The 19,080-nt window shown below is 44.3% G+C and overlaps 2 protein-coding genes and 1 long non-coding RNA gene across 4 annotated transcripts; 1 reads left to right on the top strand and 2 right to left on the bottom strand.

Annotated features, from left to right (window-relative positions):
• Nucleotides 1-2,838: 2,838 nt before the first annotated feature.
• On the bottom strand, nucleotides 2,839-5,652 carry LOC114784870 (uncharacterized). Its single transcript, XM_028970710.1, has 4 exons — nucleotides 5,549-5,652; nucleotides 4,834-5,037; nucleotides 3,722-4,342; nucleotides 2,839-3,227 (listed from the first exon to the last, which is right to left on the bottom strand). The coding sequence occupies exons 1-4, from the start codon at nucleotides 5,610-5,612 to the stop codon at nucleotides 2,839-2,841; spliced, it is 1,278 nt and encodes a 425-aa protein (XP_028826543.1). The 5' UTR covers nucleotides 5,613-5,652.
• A 233-nt stretch (nucleotides 5,653-5,885) lies between these two features.
• On the top strand, nucleotides 5,886-9,447 carry LOC114797222 (uncharacterized). Of its 2 annotated transcripts, XR_003750826.1 has the most exons (4): nucleotides 5,886-6,062; nucleotides 6,566-7,939; nucleotides 8,584-8,683; nucleotides 8,834-9,447. It is a non-coding gene; the product is annotated as an uncharacterized LOC114797222 (long non-coding RNA). The 2 variants fall into 2 exon arrangements; XR_003750825.1 differs by having other exon boundaries at nucleotides 8,584-9,447.
• A 7,636-nt stretch (nucleotides 9,448-17,083) lies between these two features.
• Nucleotides 17,084-18,181, bottom strand: LOC114784818 (probable G-protein coupled receptor 151 protein). The gene has a single exon (XM_028970576.1). The coding sequence runs from the start codon at nucleotides 18,179-18,181 to the stop codon at nucleotides 17,084-17,086; it is 1,098 nt and encodes a 365-aa protein (XP_028826409.1).
• Between the last annotated feature and the right edge of the window lie 899 nt (nucleotides 18,182-19,080).

Here is a 19,080-nt window from a genome sequence, read left to right as displayed (position 1 = left end):
CTGGAGTTATGGTTCTGTGTCATTGGCCAGCAGTGGTGGCAAACGTGCAGACATGGCTAGGGAGTTGGACGACAGGAGGTCTTGAGTTGACTGGGCACGGGCTCTTGCCATGATGTGAGCAGTGGGGAGATGGGCTGGAGATGTTGCAATGCTGGTGGCAGCACACCGACAGGCTAGAGGAGAAGGCAGAAGAAAAGTTTAGGGGCAAGCGGTGGGTCGGTAGCATTGGTTTCCAAACAAGAGTAAGGCAAAGACTGAATTCCAGAAATCCATGGGACAAAAAGGGTCAGCAACAAGAAGGCAATCAGGGCATAAAGCAAGAAGGCACCATTCCAATTATCCATTCACTTTCCTTATTTTTCATATTAAATATACATCTATCAATGTATTCGTGGTTCAGTCGTAAATACATATTTGACATTTGAAACCAAACAAGATGATATACTGGATGACAACCCCGCCAACATGGTGGCAGGGGGAGATTTTAGTGCCAGATCATTGGCTAGATAGAAACCACCCAGAGCTCATTGTCATAAATATGGTGACCTGATTAATTGGTGACCTGAAAGAATAGTGCAAATGTTTCCCTCCCTGCACTGCGCAGGAAGGTGGTCCCGGACACTCCGGCCACCATTAACTGCACATCAGGCTGGTGCATTCTGGGAACATGCAGCCCCTCTCACTGCACGTTCCTGCTGGCAGAGAAACCATCTTCTTTCCCTGCACCATGAAGGTAGGCGGTCCCAGACCATCTGGCGACCGTTCACTGCACCCCAGGCTGTTGCCTTCTGGGCACGTGCAGCCACTCCAGCAGAACGTCCCTGGTGCCAGTGTGGGGGCTTCGCCAGACCATTCAGCCTGGGTCCTCATGCCTTCCAGGGGGCTCTGGGGTGGGCGGACGCAGACCCATGCCTGGCCCACCCTCCTTACCAGCTACCGGAGAACCCAGCTTTGTTGCATAACCCACCCACCCTCCCCTCAGTAGTAGCCCCCAACCCAAACTGCACCCCTCCAAAAAAATTGGGGTCGGGTCAGGAACTTCCTCCCTGGGGTTCTGCTCCACTGCTGGGTTTCCATCTGGTGGACATAAAGAGGGGAATGGGGGCGACATACGGACAGAAAAGATGGGTGTGGTGAGGCAGGGTCTGATCCCTGGCTCAGGCTCTGGCTGATCGAACTCCGCCCTCAGTCTCTCCAGGAAGTCCAGAATACACATTCCGTCTGTCTCTCCCCAGTGCCAAAGGTCTGTGCCCCATCCCCATGCTGACCCAGTCAGACGTGTGAGGATGGTGGTGATCTTGTCTGCATCTGAGAGGGGACTAGGGACCATTGGTATGTCCCACATGGGGCTGGGCGCATTGCTGGAGATGGTGGTGGGTGTGTGGCGTGGAGGGTGGTGGACGTCCTCTACAACAGGTGAGGGCGCTGGTGCTGCTCTGCCATTCAGCTGGGGAACATCTGGGCACAGGGAAGGCATGTCCACAAACGGCGCTGGAGAGGCGGATTCCCCGCAAGGCAGTCCCGGCTGCGCAGTTGCTGGCACTCACCCGGACTGGCTGAGCTCTTCTCCATGGTCTTCTTTCTCTGCCTTCTCTCTGCCATGGTCTTCTTTCTCTGCCGACATTCTGTCACGTTGGTGACCTGACGGGGGAAGGAAGCGCAGAGGCGGGACATACTGAAAACAAGGATTTATTAAATAATAAATAAACAACGGCTTGATGGCCGAAAACAGGGAAATAAAGGGGACAACAAAAACTAGCCCACAGGCATGTGGCGATTGCCAGAACTCAAAACACATCAAACAGCTGTCAGGTCCACAAAGACGGTCAAGTTCACAAAAATGTCAGAGCCACCGAAGGGCGGAACCACAGCGCCTTATAAAATGTCATCCTGATTGGGCACAGGTGAGTCCCCAAGGGCAGTCAACCATGACAAATAGCTTTTGATAAATACGCCAACTCCGACCAGACTTGTAGCCATGTGAACCAAAAATCCACTTACAACCAACAAATAGATAAAAATGAAAAACAACAATGTTTAGGGCAAACCAGTCATTGCACCCTGGCCAGGGTTCGAACCTGGTAATTCCACCATGAAGGTGAATGTGTTACCGATACACCACCAGGGATTTGTATTTGGTTTGCCAATTCATACTGGTTCACAGAACAACCAGTAGTTTGACTAAATTTAACTGCCAAATTAGTTACCAAGTTATTACAAGTCACAGATTTCAAATAATCAAAAAATATTTAAATATTTGAAGAATATCTGAAATAATGTTTTGAATGTGGGAAACCGGAGTACCCGGAGAAAAACCCATGTGAACACGGGCAGCACATGCAAACTCCACACAGAAAGAACCCGGGCCAGGACTAGAACCCAGATTCTTTCTATAAGGCAGCAGCTCCATATGAGGCACCCCCTAGGCCATATATCAAGTAAACGTGTTGTATGTCTGAGGTTTTTATGTAGATGCGTGACAAATATATGGTGTATGTGTGAGGTTTGTATGTAGATGTGTGAGCTTTTCTTGATATATGGCCTACGGTTGGCTCATATCTCCAAGCACTGTACTACCGTGTCACTAGAACTACACAGGTAAACACAGACATCATATCAATTACATCAAGTCCTGTCTATACTAATTACCCAACTTACTCTATATAACTTAATAAATATTATAACCTAACTTACTACATATTACTAAATAACTATTATTACCTAACTACTACATATAACTTAACAACCATTACTACAAAAACTTACTACATACTACTTACTAACTATTACTACCTAACTTAATACATATTACTTCACTTACCTGTCACTTACTTACCATTAATTAGGCCAGATGTACGGGTAGTGCCAGCGGTCAGCCAGTACGCTGCAGTCTACCCCATTACGGGTGATCTTGGCCGCCTCTTCTCGCTGCCGCTGAGCCTCTCTCTTCATTGCTTCTCGCTCTGATGTCGTGCTGGACGACATGAGGTGAGAATGCGGCTTCCTCCAAGATGGAAGGCACACAGCACTCGGTGGATTCGGCTTTTCCTGAGTGCTGAAGAGACGGACCAACTTGTCCCGGGGCAGCTGGGTACAGGAGGTGGTCGGGTCTGGCTGCGTCCTGGGGGCCATGAGGTGTCGCTGGGGCTTCCTGGCTGCAGGGTATTGCTGCACCTTCTTCTGCCTTTTTGATGGTAGGGGCATTGGCTTAATCATAATGGCTAAACCTTCAACAGAGACAATAACAAGATTTACCACGAGTGTAAAGACTACAACAGTTACATGTAAGACTTAGTTAACAAGATAACTGGGAATTATTTGCTTGTTGAAATGGTCATTTACGTTCAAACTGTGCTGATTCTGAAAACTTCACACTAATTATGATTCATGTTGGGATGTAAAGTATAAAATGTCTGCCATAGTCATGTGCAGATCACAAAACATCCATAAATTTCTATTTTAACTTTCCTTCGCGCCCTCTGCCGAATTAATTATGCCTGGGGCAGTGGTGACCTAGCGGGTAAAGAAGCAAACCCGTGTTCACTAAGGGTGATGGATAAAAGCAGAGGACACATTTCGTTGTGTCACCATGTGCTGTGCTGCAGTGTATCACAATTACAATTGCCTCGCTTACACAAAACTCAACTGTAAACTAAGGGATAGGTGTTTTTTAGCATTAATTTGTTCAAGAAAACGCCACAAAAACCATGCAAAGTTTTACCCTCAGTCGGTTTAGCACAGGCCCGAGAACCCAGTAGATACGCAGCCGCGCACCGCTGAACTGGGCCTGGACCGGCCGTCGTCTTCCTGCTGCTGTCAGATCCTGGATGTCCTGGTCCTCCTTGCTGCTCTCTCATGGTCTCCTTTCTCTTCATTGATTCTCGCTCTGATGTCGAGCTGGACAACATGAGACGAGAATGTGGTTTCCTCCAAGATGGAAGGCACACGGCACTCGGTGGATTTGGCTTTTCCTGAGTGCTGAAGAGATGGACTAACTTGTCCTGGGGCAGCTGCATCCTGGGGACCTTCATGCCTGCCTCTGATGAACTGGTCACAGCGGTGACAGGCAGAGGCAGCACAGTGGACGTTCCAGCCTGGGGTCTTCGATATGGACAGCTCATCTGTTTCCTCCTGGACAAGGTGTCTGGTCTGGTCCTCTTGGCTACAGTGTAGGGGAAAGGCGGCTTGGCTGTAGTACCCATCAGGGGCAGCTTTGTCAGCACCTTCACCCGTGATGGACCAGCCTTGGGGTATCGTTGGGGCTTCCTGGCTGCAGGATATTGCTGCACCTTCTTCCGCCCTTTTGATGGTAGGGGCATTGGCTCAATCAAAATTGCTAAACCTTCAACAGAGACAATAACAAGATTAACCACAAGTGTAAAGACTACAACAGTAACATGTATGACTTAGTTAACAAGATAAATGGGAAATATTTGCTTGTAAAAATACTCCTTTACGTTAAAACTATGCTGATTCTGAAATCTTCACATTAATTATGATTCATATTGGGATGTATAGTATAAAATGTCTTCCTCAGTCATGTGCAGATCACATAACATCCATTAATTTCTATTTTAACTTTTCCTTGTGTGCCCTCTGACGAATTAATTATGCCTGGGACAGTGGTGGCCTAGTGGGTAAAGAAGCAAACCCGTGCTCACTAAGGGTGATGGATAAAAGCAGAGGACACATTTCATTGTCATCATGTGCTGTGCTGCAGTGTATCACAATGACAATCACCTCACTTTCACAAAACTTTGTAAATTAAGGGATAGGTGGTTTTTACCATTAATTTGTTCAAGAAAACACCAGAAAAAACATGCAAAGTTTTACCCTCAGTCGGTTTAGCACAGGCCCGAGAACCCAGTAGATACGCAGCCGCGCACCGCTGAACTGGGCCTGGACCAACCGCCGTCTTCCCGCTGCTGTCGGATCCTGGATGTCCTGGTCCTCCTCGCTGCTCTCTCACGGTCTCCATCCTGATGAATCTCTCAATCTGGGAAATCTCAATCTGCTCACTCTGCTCAGCTTCTATTTCTGTTTAAATTAAAACACAAACACGATGACGTCACTGACCGGAGTACATTGGGTTTTTTTTTTATTCTTTAGTCACCACGTGATTTGTAGTGCGATCTAGAAACACTGAATTCATCTTCCTGAGCAGTAAAGGTACACGGGCAAACACAGCAAACGACAGCCACATAACCAGACAACAAAATTATTTTATTCCATCTGTTACTCACTCACTAAACCAAGTACCTTCTTCCCGTTTTTCAAAATTGTGACGGTGAAGCTGCCAAATATGCAAATGAACCGCGAATTTGCAGAAATACATAAATAAATAAGGATATCTGCGTGAATAGTCGTCTGAGAGTCTGTTGCTGCGAGTATAAGCCTATTCGCTGTGGAAAGCGCAGCTAAACCGATGTCGGCTGGATAAACGGAGACTATTTTAATTAGTAAAACATGGCGCCAGTCCCGCGCTGAAGGGTTAGAGGTCACAAACCAGCCGCTCAGCGAAAATACTACTTTTATAATCGCAACTCACCAAAAACGATCTCGCTCCTCTCGGTCGCTTTACAGCTCTGAGGATCAACAAACATCGTTACCATGACAACGACGTTCGTCCGACGCGACGTGCGGCGCAGCGCGATTCTAACATTAAACACGGAGGCGTAGAAAGAGTCCCTCATTTCATATAGGGATAGTGTAATTAATGAAAAGTAATTTTTTTTGTTCTTATCACTCGTGGTAAACCAGACTATGAATAATTAAAGTTATTTGGGTGCCTGTCAAGTTTTGTTTATTTGCTATTGGTCGGGCCACTCCGTACTGTATCGCTATTGCAGGAGAGGGAAAGTCCCGCCCTGATTTGTGTTAGCAAGTTAGTCAGTACAACGCAGCACCACGAGGAGCGCACGCGAACGAGAGAGAGCGAGAGACAAAAATTCGGTGATTGTGGACAAAAAGTGGTTTTAACCACCAAAACCAGTGTTAAGTGAAACACCCAAAGCACCTGAAATTTCCTAGAACCTGTGAATGTCTGTGTACAGATCGTCTTGGTGAGTCACGCTAAGCTAAGCTAAAGTAGCTAACTGCTGTTGTTGCATTGCACCTTGTGTGTGTGCTTGCTGCTAGCGAAATGTAATGTGAAATGATACTGTGTGGTTATGTTTACAGTAAAATTGTAATTGTAAAATGAGTACAGTTCACTTAATTAATGTTCTGTGACTTGAGATTGTTTTGAGATGGAATGTTTTATTTTGAATGATAATTTTGTTCATATGGTTAAATGTTAATTGTATGGTAACACTTGAAATCATAATTAATGGTTAAAAAGAGTAACTAATCATAATTTCATGGTTGATAACCTAAAACATATAATTCATTTAGCATTGAATAAAACAATACTTCATAGAGGGATATGGAAGAAATACAGGTATTCTATGCTATGCAAATTGGAAGATTATTTCATTTTGAGAAACCAAGAATTTTACAGAGATATGAGCATAATGCTTTAAAGGTTATGCCTGAAACAATAAGGTTGTATGTTGTTGTTATGCAGGCTAGGTTTTTTTTCTATTGAGCCTTCCTTGGAAGAAATTGAAAGATGGATTTCTCCCTGACGAGGGGGATGGCGAGCCACCGGGAAAGCGGATGTTCTTCACCAATCTGAGAGGGAACTTCTCCATTCCTTCTCCATCATACAGGTCACCGGTGTGGTAGGACTTGATCTGACATCATTGACTTTGACTGTTACCTGTTACACCTACTGACTAAGACCTACTGACTAAGACTTACAGGCTAAAGACCTACTAGACTATAACGCACTGACTAGGAAGAAAATCTGAACTGAACTCAGAACTTTTGCATCGTTGTTGACCAGGAGAAACAACTCAATTAGGGAAGGAGGAAAAAGACTTTATAATTATTGGAAATTGTTACGTGTTAATTATTATGTTATGGTTTTATAAGAGAAAAGTTTTTGTTGTGTTGTTATAGTGAATGCTGGCTGTTAGATTGTACATTTATTTTCTTATTTCCATTTAAATATACTTAGTAAGTTCAACTGTCTCCCGTGGTCTGAGCATCTTTTTCCCTGGCTATCACATAGCACAGCATTTACCTCCACGAACCTAGACACTGGTCCCCCCCTTGGGTGAATCACCTGAGCTTGTATATATCTGCTATAAGGGTAGTTACATTCTTCACAGTGGTTACACGTTCATAAAACGCGACGGCGATTTTAAATAAAGTAAATAAGGATTTTATGTTAATAATAATTAATTCAATAATTTGAAGCTGCATTGAAGCAGTAATTAGCAGTAATACATGCAGATACATACTAAAACCAGTAATAAATAAACTTGTTGTAAAGTCCAGTTTTTCTACTGTTAGAACAACACAGTCGCCCAGTAATTGCTAGACAGGGTAGAAGCTATTTTGATTCGTGCACGCAGTGTTTCCTTCATAATGCCATTTATTTTGATCAGGAAAAATGTGAGGCCACCTCAATCACTTCCGTCTGTACAGGGGAGCTCACCGATGGAACTATTTTACCTGCTCATGCCCCTCTAAGTGTTTCCTAACCCCTTTTATTCCCCCTCTTCACTTATTTCTGCATTGTGCTGCGCTCTGAAAGCCTCTGTTTTCTCCGGTTTGCGCGTCTGAAATGACAGCGTTAACCACGCCCACTTGTCACGCTGAACCCCGCGACAAGAAGTGCTGTGTTTCACTGTATTTCGTGACATTACACCGTAACGTGTGACTCTAGTGGCGCTGTGTCATTATGTGCTTTTTACGTGATGCTCTTCTCTTCACCTTTTCGTGACGTGTGTGGTAGTAGCCAAGTGGGAAACACGCTCGCTTATAAACCAGAAGACCCAGGTTCAAATCCCACTTAGTGTCTCCAGGGGGACTGTCCCTGTAACTACTGGTGGTAAGTTCCTCTGGATCAGGGCATTTGATAAATGGCGCCATCGTTCGTGTTGCGCATTTTATCATGTTAATTTTATTTTCATAGTGTTGTGAGAGGACTTTTTTTAAAGGAGGGGAAGTCATGCTTTTAAAGTATACTGGCAACCATAATGCATTGTATATACTATTGTTTTTCTGAGACTTCAGTCACTGATTTGTAGCTTTTGTGGGGTCTTTTGTGGCTGCTGTCAGAAAATGTCACCCCCCCCTGCAGCAGGAAAAAAAGGAGCAGAACATTCCAGCTAGTCATTCTGTGCATGATTATTATTTCTAGTCATGACAGGTCATCTGATAATGTTTTGGCCCCCAAGTTTCTGTTTTGTTCTTTATGTGACCCTTGTTCCCCTGCAGGAGGGTCACTTGAACGTGTAATGTGAGCTGAGCGCAGTGACATCTTGCTGGTTTATGGATATTAATCTGTGACGTTCCAGTCATAATTTAACATATCTAAATTATGGGCTATTTTTCATGTTAGAAAATAAAACATCCACATTATTTTGAGTTTATTAATGCTTGAGTAAAATTACATATGAATGGAGGATGAATGCTTCTAGAAAAAATAAATACAAGTGAAAAAAAATCTTATGCCTCTTTTTGTATTTGTAGCTGTCAGGAAGGGGCTCAAAGAACCAGCCCAACTCCTTGCTGCAGCGTTCACCTCAGCCTGCACATCACCATGGTAACCAGATGCTTGCACATCACCATGGTAACCAGATGCTTACTACTCCTTCCCACCTGTTTCTGGTGCATGTGCCTGCTACTGAACTCTTTCACATACCTGCCACGCTGCATGAGCATCAACATGGCAAACAGAAGCTCTGCCTGTACATATCTTGACCCCACAGTCTGCTTCCAGCTCCAGCCCTTGAAGAGGAAACCTTGAAGAGGAATGTTCGCTTAGCTCATGAACACTGTACAATAGCAGCAGCATCAAGATCATGGCCTGCAGGCACTACAGTTTGAAGTGGCCTCACTCTCTTGGCACGTACAGACCATGGAACCCACCAACACCCAACATCGCAGGGGGGCGCTTCAGTGTCAGCACCGCCATGTTTCCCAACATCTTCACAACTCCACGGATGCATCACAGTGACACCACCACCTGCAGAGGTTCCATGACTGATTCTAAGATTACAAGCATCCCAATTTACAGACAAGGAAGCCCAGGTGCAAAAACAAATCGATGCTTTTCAGCCAGTTTTCTCAGTAGGCTGCACCATGAAATGAATTTATATACTATGTTCAGTCCAGAAACCTTGGCATCACTCAAAATATTAGCACTCTACTGCACATACATTGATGGCTTGAAATAAAAATGATCAAACACCATTTCCTGCATCAACCCTCCCCATAATTTTTTTCAAATCACTGAGAATTTTCAACTCAAAGCTCATGAGATTACATTCAAAATGTGATGTACAATCAGTAAATATTATTTAAAAAATAAGTACGTAAAAAGGGAACAAACAACATAGCTACAGTTCCACTTATTTCAAGACTATTCTTGTAGTGCATAATATGTTATGAACAGATTTTACTTTGTGTGAAACTTTAAAAACAGTTATTCTCTGCTGTGAAATAAAAGGTGTACATTCAAATTTTGCATACAACTTTGGGTATTCTTGTGCACCCAGGAACCCTGCACCTTCCCTTCTTGTGAAACATTATTGGCCAGTGTGAAGTATTGGTCATGTGGACATCTTGGCTTGGAATGGGAGCCGTCGGCCCTTGCTTACTCCTCCTCTAATTGTTCAGAATTCCCACCACTGGTTCATAATTTCTTCCTGGCATCTTTGACTTTACACAGACTGTACAATCTGAGATTTGAAGGCACAAAGGCGCTTGTGCTCATTCTAACACAATCCAGGCTGAAGATGAGCCAACCTGCCACCAGTGCCATATATCAATTAAATGAAAAACAAGATTGTGGTGGCATAAAGTAATCAGTGAATACAGCAAGTCGACACCTCCCATGTTGCTCGTTGTATAAAGAAATACTGGTATGGAGTCTGAATTTCACAATCTGGTGGAGGGATGTATAGCCATGCAGGATGTAGTAGAGAGCCATCTGAGTGACGTTTTCCCTGGTGACCCAGAGAAACTTCTTCTGTCATCTTCATTATCACTGTTATCTGTTTCAAAAATATAAAGTTAAAGTAAGTAAAATTGCAACAAAGGCATCCGAAGAAAAACATCTTAATGTTACTCATCAAATTTGATTGCTTCCTGTATTATGATATTAAAAATCTGTATTTTGACTTGAGTGGGGGTAGAGATTCCTTCTGGTATTTTTTTGGTGAACATTTCCACAGAAAAACATCAGTTGTGTAAAAGAAGAAAGAAACTGAAGTGATTCTCATTGTGCTACACTGCAGCACAGCACACAGTAATACAACAAAATGTGTCCTCTGCTTTTAAGCATCACCCTTGGTGAGCAGTGGGCAGCCATGGCAGGCGCCCGTGGAGCAAAAGTGTGTTTCATTTAGGGGGTTGAGTGTTTGTCTGCTGTGTTTATTTTGTTAATCTGTAAGTCTTCTCTGTATAGTTTGGGTTATAAATTCTGGGTGACAACATATATGTATGTATGTGTTGTGGGTTATCCAATAATGAATTCTGAATATGTATGTGTATATGTTTATATATGAATTGTTAGATTCACCCTGTTGGACAGCCACGTTTCATAATGAGCTCACCCACTTATGGGTGCGGTGAACTTAGAGGAGGAGAGTTGTAATGAGAGGTGCTTCATGTATGTCCTTTTTGTTTGCAGCATTGGTGAAGCAGCTTCACTTTTTGGAAAGTGAAGTGATTGTCATTGTGAAACACCGCAGCACAGCACAAGTGCCCACAACGAAATGTGTCCTCTGCTTTTAACCTTGGTGAGCAGTGGGCAGCCATGACATCCCGGGGAGCAGTGTGTGGGGACGTTTTTTTTTTTTGCTCAGTGGCACCTTGGCAGATCAGGATTCAAACCGGCAACCTTCTGATTATGGGGCCGCTTCCTTAACTGCTAGGCCACCACTGCCCCAGAATGCCCCACAACAACTGGTACGTGGTGGAAATACCAGTGAAGACTTGATTGTTTTGTAAGTGGGGTGGAATATGAACCAGAAAACTATCATCGTGGTTCCCAAGAAACCAATGTCACAGGCCTGAATGACCAGTCACCTTGACATCTTTGTTAATGAAATCGATCAAACGCCTGGTTTTAGCCCATCTGAACAATAATGGGATAATTACAGGTCACGAGCTGGACACCCTGTAGTTTGCCTACTCGGCAAACAGGCCTGTGAATAGTGTGCTGCCTTATATCCTGCAACACCTTGATCCTCCATGAACTCATAACACGTTCCTGTTTGTGGACTAGTTTGGATGTGCATAATCTGCTCTGTCAGAGAGAGACCAACATCTCCAGCAGAGGATGTACTTCCTGAGGTAACTGAGGACGTCCAGTCTTCCACAGCAGCTGCTGATCCTGTTGACTCATGTCAGAGCGTAACTCGATTGGCTGGATAATTACACTTAATTTCTGACCCTGACGAGTTGAATTTGAGCATGCTGAATATTATTTACTAAAAAAATATTACTTGAATCTTTTACTGTGGACTTATTAGAATTGAAAAAGATACGCTGAATTTATTTAGAGCAAAATGGTAGAGGCAAAATGTTCAGGAAACATTGAATCAACAAAAAATAGTTTATTACTTTTTGAATATCAATCTGATGAAACAGGTTTTCTTTCATAATGTTAATTTATTATGTCATGACCAGGTCATGCGGCCAGCAGATCGCGCTAAAACACAAGCAGCAGAGGCTCCTGGCAGAGAAGGAGCATGTGCACATGTTCCACAATGTACATCCTGAAGCTTGATCATTTTACATGGGCTCGGCCTTACTCTGTAAATGAGCGTCAGGAGATTCATTTCGATAAGCGCAAGAAAAATGATGGATGTTGATAAGGAGTAACAGAGGCTAGCCTCCAGCAACAGGAGCAAAGCTGGATGATTGGAATAAATATTGACCCTGTAAAAAAATGCATAATGTAACACACAAGGCATGCTGATATAATAATGTCGGGCAGTAAAAAATGCTTTTAAAAAGCTATGCTTGTTGGGCCTATTCTTTAAGGCCTGATAACAGCTCTAGGTTGGGCATGTGAATTAATGAATGAATTATTATTAGCGACTTTTCTGTCGTTTGCAGCATAGGTGTGATCAGAACATCATGTGGGGGTGGGAGGGGGGGTCAAATAATAAAATAATAATAATAACATATTCTCAAGCAGAAGCACATTCTCAGAGGTTCGAATCCCGGTCCACTGGTGCCACTGAGCAAAGCATTGTCCCCACACACTGCTCCCTGGGTGCCTGTCATGGCTGCCCACTGCTCACTAAGGGTGATGGTTAAATGAAAAGACACACATTTCGTTGTGTCACCGTGTGCTGCATGTGCTGCATTGTTTCACAATGAAAATCACGTGTCAAATGTGTACAATATTAGAGATCAAGAGCAGAAATGTGGTTCATTGCAGTCATTAGGGAGGCTATTGGATATCACTTTCCAATGTTTAACCTCGATATTATCTACAAGACCAGATTGCGAGTTGTTATGTCCCTGGACGCATGCTCCCATGTGTTCTGTGTGTCTGGTCTCTTTTAGGTGGACTTTGTGGGAGGAGTTGAAACCTACCAGCTCCACCTACCATGTGCATATTGGTCACCACCACCTATATAAAGAGACTTCGGATGGTGTTTGGGAGGTCCCCAGGGTCTGCTAGGCCCTTACTCTTTTGGGAGGTTCCCCAGGGTCCACATAGATCTGCAAGGAGCTCCGTTGGGGATCTCATTCGTATGTCTTGTTGCTTTGTGTGATAGACCCTTTGTTGTTAGCCTGTTAGCTGTATGTGCCCTTTTTGTTAACTTTTGTGCATGTTTGAGTTATCCCTGATGGATCATGTTTGAGTTATCCCTGCTGGATCATGTTTGAGTTATCCCTGCTGGATCATGTTTGAGTTATCCCTGCTGTTTGACCCAGTAGTTGATTAACTTTCACCCGTCTCTGCCCGGTGCTGATATTCCTGCCATGCAGACATGGCTCTGTGGTTACTTGACCTGTGTTTGTGGAAACCACCATCTTTTTCTAGAGCTGTTTTTGGAATTGCTAAATTTGCAGCATGCAAAGCAAAAGCTAGCATCACGGGAAAAATTAAAGGTCCCATGACATGCTGATTTTATTTATTTTTTGCTTTTTGCGTTAATACAGGTCTTTAGTGAAGTCTGAAATCTTTTTCCAAAATTCAGCCATGGTGCAGAATTACAGCCACTTTGAGCAAGTCACACAATTACATTTACATTTACAGCATTTATCAGACGCCCTTATCCAGAGTAGTTACAGGGACAGTCCCCCTGGTGACACGCAGGGTTAAGTGTCTTGCTCAGGGACACAATGGTAGTAAGTGGGATTCGAACCCGGGTCTTCTGGTTCATAGTGGAGTGTGTTACCCACTAGGCTACTACCACCCGCTCCGTTTCTGTGCCTGTAGATTTTTTCATCTAAGCACCGAGCCGCTACAATGCTTCGATCGTTTGCAAGACATGACTGTTGGTGGAGCAAATTGATTAAGGGAGGGGTGCAAAATTCTCTGGGCAGGCAAAGCATGAGAAAGGGGAGGTAACAATCCCCTTTACAACATCATACAGGACCAAATTCCAGATCGGGCAATCCGAGTTGTCAGTCTCTGAGCGACCATTTCTACACAGTAAAAACGATGAGTGTCAATTTTATACTTAAAGACTTCATTTTATTTCTGTTTAAGAAAATTCAATAAAATGTGTAAAAATATTTAACAATGAGGTTTATTTAAACTGTCACAGTAATATGATGACACCTTATAGAGTTATTTTTTAAATAATCTAAAATATCCCACTAATGTGTAATGATAAATCACTTTAATTTCTCTGTAGTTTTATTTTTTCTAAAACATTTTCTTCATATGATGCTATATTAAATGCCTGTGAAATATGTATCACTTGCCATCAGTGAAACTATAATACACCTGTATCTTCTGGTGTGGGGTCAGGAGAACAGGATGGGGTAAGATCATTTTCATTTAAAGCTCACAGGAACTTACAACACACAAGCAGCCTGGAAAACACTAACTTAAATGAGCACCTACATATTTTGGAATTTCATTCCCGATGTGGGTGTGCTGGGCTTCGTGTTGGTTGCAGCGGTGCTGGGCTCAACCGAGGAGACAGCAGCTTGCAGAGCGACAGAGGTTGTGTGCTATTTTGCCCAGTGAAGCGGATCAGTGTGTGTGGATGATACTTTGCTCTTGGGTACCTCAGTGTCTTCTGTTTAACTATTAAACTCAATAGCCATTGACAAATAAAATTATTATAGTAATAATACATTCTAAATAAAAAAATATCTGGAAAATATGTTCAAAAATATTTCTTTATCAAGGACTAAGCTCATGAATAAAATTTGTTACAAACACCACAAATACATAAAAGGTATCAAATAGCACGTTGAGTACTTGTTTTTCTGGTGTTCTGACACTCACTCTTAGAAAGTGATAGCTGACATTACAAAGTGCTTCAGTAAAGTATTAGATTAATGGCATGCACACTTATGCAAACATATTTTTTGTACTGAAATTGAATTGTATAGTTTTTAGCTCAAACAAACCTGCCATTTTAACAGGGTGCACACTTTTTTATATCCACTGTAGCTCTGAAAGGATGACACAAACTGTAAAAGAGGTAAAGACGACATTGTGTTATTTTTCTTGAAAATAAGGAATTTAATTTAATGCACAAAGTGGAGTGAGTAACAGTGAAACTAGGGCATATTCACATGAGTGCATCAACAAATGCATGCACACACACACACACACACATCCTCTGTTTTTCATTGCAGAGCCTCCAGCTACTGCTACTTTAAAACACACCTCCCACATACATAGTCCATTGTGAAATGTAAAAAATTATTGTTTTTGTCATTGTGATACACAACAAGCACAGAACACGGTGCACACAACAAAATGTGTCCTCTGTATTTAACCCATCACCTTTAGTGAGCAGTGAATGGCACCTCAGCTCGGGATTGAGGATTCGGTTCATGATTTGAACATGCAACTTTTTGGTTAAAGCCGCAACCTTTCATTTATTATTCCACATCCTTACCCACTAGGCCACCACTGCCCCTCCAGTACCTTAGAAGTACTGTATTTACCCATGATCGCATTCATTCAGTGATGTTTCACTTTCAAATTGTAATCCGATTATTATCATAATTTTACAATTACGAATATTACATGTGTCATGTTTTTTTTGTTTGTTATAAATTTGCATGTAATTTTGGAAATAGTTGTCTCTTTGCACTGTACGGTACATACACGAGTGCCAGTGTGTGCACTCATGCCTGAGTGGGAGGGTAATCCTCTGTGTGTGTGTTCTGCCGCTTGACTTGACCTCTTGATGCTTACAAAACTAAATTGGATTGTAAATGTATTCCCTACAGCACACTGAAGCATGCGTGCTGGAGGGGTCTTGTTTTTTACTATTTTAGTAAAGCTGTGAGTGAACCCCCACCCTGAATCCTTTGCATGTAATATATTAATAAGAATGACCTTTTTTTTTTTTTTTTATAAAAATTAGAGAACCTCAAATTACTAATATATTACCTTTAATGTAGTTCATTTTTTAATGAACATGTTTCTTACCCAGCCCAATACAGATGTGGACTTTTTTCTCACTATAAACTGTATATGCTTAAAGCATAGTGCTGCCTACAGCCTGACTAGTCTTCACTTGTGTGTGTGTTTCTGTGTGGGATTAGGTAGTGTTGCGTGTCTGGAGCGAAACTGGTCTTGACGTTGTCATCCAGAGTGGCTGAATTGAGGCGAGGGGATGGGAGTAGATGAGACAGGCAGCGAGGCCTGTGTGCAAGATATTTTAGCATGAGCGATACACCTTCGGTGTGTGCTCAGAAGGTCAAAAAAAAAAAGCAAGACAGTGAACGTTTTATTCTGGAAGTGGATGAACCTCTTTTACTAGCCTAGTCAAATAGATTTGGACCTGATATTTTACAATTAGCATGTGCCTCCATCAGTGCGAGAGAAGTAACCTTTACTTTGATAATATCACGTGTCAATAAAACAATATTGTGCAGATTTACATGCGACTTAAATCAAGGTCAAAGGGTTGATGCACTGCGGCAATGCCACAGTCCCATTTATCACATATTACTGCAGGGTGGCTAAGTCTTTATGTAATTAGTGGCTCTGGAAGGATGCAGTACTCAACGTGTATAAAATATTAAAATATTTTAATAGCAATTTAAGCTACACGAAATTCAAACCACTCATTTGTCGATATTACTAGGGTATAATGCAGTAAACCTTATATAGCTGGCTGTGCATATGCAATATCAATCATTTACAAATGTTACAAACATGTTATAAAAACAGTTTACACAATGCTTAAATATATATATTTATGGACAGTCTGCAAAGGGACACTTTATGGTAAAGCACTGGGGAGTGAATTTTATATCTAATGTTATAAACCTTTATTCACTTACAATGCCTGGTAAAACAAATATTAAAAATGTATTCTGATGATCACGTATCACACTCCTCAGACCTTAGTAACAGCACACTTATTGCAGTTGAACATGATTTCTTTGATTTGGGGTGATTCATAATCTTTGTCCTTGTCCGGACAAACCAAACAAAGTGTGAGAATAAGAACATGGTAATTCCGACAGTCTTCGGAATGTGTGAATAATATATTATGGCGGTCAGAGGGGAGGATGATTGGCTTTTCATGTATTAAAGATTGTTTTTGAAATGCAGAAGTGTGTGTTTGTTTATGATATAACTACATGTGTGATATTTTCCTTCAGTTTTGTTCTATGATGCAAAAATGCAATAAGCAGGCGTGTCCAGACTTCCAGGTACCAGGTATACAGTTATAAATGCATCCATCTGTGAACATTCTTCCTTTTTTTTTACATATATTAATACATGACAGCAAATTACCAGTCGGTTCGTTGTCGTCGTGGAATAACAACGACAGAAAAGTAAATAGATATACAAACGTCACAGCTCGGCTGCGCTCTCGCCCACTCGTTCCCACGGCAACGGGTCGTTGTCCTGGGCCACCAGCGTGTCCCGGCGCGCGGTCCAGAAGTGCTCCAGTTCCGGGAGGCTCCGGCCGAACTCGTCCACGCGCGTCACCCGTATCTCCGGCCGCGCGTCCGGGACAGTCGCCGGCTTCGCGGCGACCCCGCACACGCGGGCCAGGCCGTCCCGCAGGGACGCGTGGGCGGTCAGCAGCAGGGCCGGAGAGGCCGCGCTGCCGAAGTAGACGCACACCTGCGCGAAGACGAGGAGGGCCGCCGGCGGCCTGGAGCGCCCGCCGGAGCTGTGCTGCGCCCACGCCCACGACCCCCAGTGGGGCAGGAGCAGCAGCGTCTGCACGGCCGTGAGCGCCAGCAGCGTCAGCGCGCGTCTCTGACGCTCCGCCGTCTCCGACGTCCTGGGTTCGCTGCGCGCGATGGTCCTCAGGCAGCACGCGCACGCGAAGACCGCCGGGACGACGTAAGCCGCGAGGGGGAGAAGTTTGCTGAACACCGACGTGAAGCCGAGCGCCGTCCGCGGCACCTCGCTCACGCACACGGCCAAGTCCCCGCGCATGCGCAGCTCGGAGAACGCCAGCTCCGGGACGGGGAGCAGCAGGGACAACGTCCACGCCAGCAGCAGCTTGCAGGCGGCGCGCCCCCCTCGCGGGCCCGGGGCCTGGCGACGAGCGGGGTCCCCTTGCGCGTGGCTGGCCGCCGCGAGGGTCAGCGCCTTCGCCACCACGCAGCCCTGCTGGAACCACTCGGCTGTTCTGCACGCGAGGGTCCCCAGCGTCCACGTGCGGGCGTGGTAGGTGACCGCGCGCACCGGGACGCACGCCGTCAAGAGCAGCAGGTCCGTCACGCACAGGTTGGCCAGGAGCGCGCGCGCCTCGGACACGAGCCCGCTTCGGAAGCCGTGCACGAGCACGACGAGCAGCAGGAGGTTGGCGGGGACGCCGGTCCCCATGATCAGGAGCAGGGCGGCGGGCAGGATGACGGTGCTGTCCTCGCGCTGGAGGAGCTGGACGCCCCCCGCGTAATAGACCGAGGCGTTGTCCGCCTGCGCCAGTGCCATGATGCCCCAACTCTTCCCTCGCATCAGCAACGACGCTGGAGCTGCATTCTGCCGCGCCACGCCACGGGACGGGACGGGCCATTTTTAACACTTACAGTTTACTGTCGTCAAGCGCTCACGTGATCGGGGCAAAAGTCGCTCTGGGCCATCGGTGGACTAATGCAGGATACGGAGCGCGCGACAGCAGGCACCTAAAAATAGCTGTGATGAGAAAACACGCACACACACGAGAGAGGAAAAACAACTCCAAAAAATGTTTATTACGATTATAATTATTTACAGTAAGCGGAATCAAATATCTGCTTTAATTCTGGTCGACTTAAACTGGAGGTGGTACATGGGCAATCTGACTGCATTTAACACTATATGCAGTAGTCAGCTATAAAATGACGGCAGGAGAAGCCATCGTTGCGATACTACTGACATTTTGCAAGATCTTGTGTGGAAATTTTGGGCCGCAAGTGGCCTAGTGGTTAAGGAGGTGGACTCGAAATTGAAAGGTTGCAGGTTCAAATCCTGAGCCACCTGGGTTCCACTGCCTGCTCATGGCCAAACAGTGATAATGCAGGTTCTACACATTGTTTGCTGACCACCCCATCATTAACGATTGTCGTGCCAGCTTCCAACAGGCTAGTGCACTGTGTCACACTGCGAAAATGGTTTGAGATGACTTGTCCTCCAAATGATCAAAATGAATCGTTTTAATTTTTATTTTTTTTTGGTGACAAAAGGGCGGCCTCCTTGATATTAGGGGGGGGGTCATAGTGTTACTTCTTATTTCATCAGTACCATGCTGTATATTTCTCTGTGGAGGAAAGGGATGTCCCAGTTTTATCTGTGCCGACCTTGTGCCCTGGCACACGAGTGCCCAGTTAATGAACCCTTTTAGGAGAAACTCG

This window comes from Denticeps clupeoides, chromosome 1 (assembly GCF_900700375.1).
Source record: "Denticeps clupeoides chromosome 1, fDenClu1.1, whole genome shotgun sequence".
Lineage (NCBI taxonomy): Eukaryota > Metazoa > Chordata > Actinopteri > Clupeiformes > Denticipitidae > Denticeps > Denticeps clupeoides.
Note: the sequence above shows the minus strand (reverse complement) of the source record. Positions and strands in the feature narration are given on the sequence as shown.

Coding starts and splice junctions, on each gene's coding strand:
- LOC114784818 (XM_028970576.1), bottom strand. CDS start 18,181: ATGGCACTGGCGCAGGCGGACAACGCCTCGGTCTATTACGCGGGGGGC.
- LOC114784870 (XM_028970710.1), bottom strand. CDS start 5,612: ATGGTAACGATGTTTGTTGATCCTCAGAGCTGTAAAGCGACCGAGAGG. Junction 5,038..5,548: donor GAGGAGCGAGATCGTTTTTG/GTGAGTTGCGAT, acceptor TAATTTAAACAG/AAATAGAAGCTGAGCAGAGT. Junction 4,343..4,833: donor CTGTGCTAAACCGACTGAGG/GTAAAACTTTGC, acceptor TCTCTGTTGAAG/GTTTAGCAATTTTGATTGAG.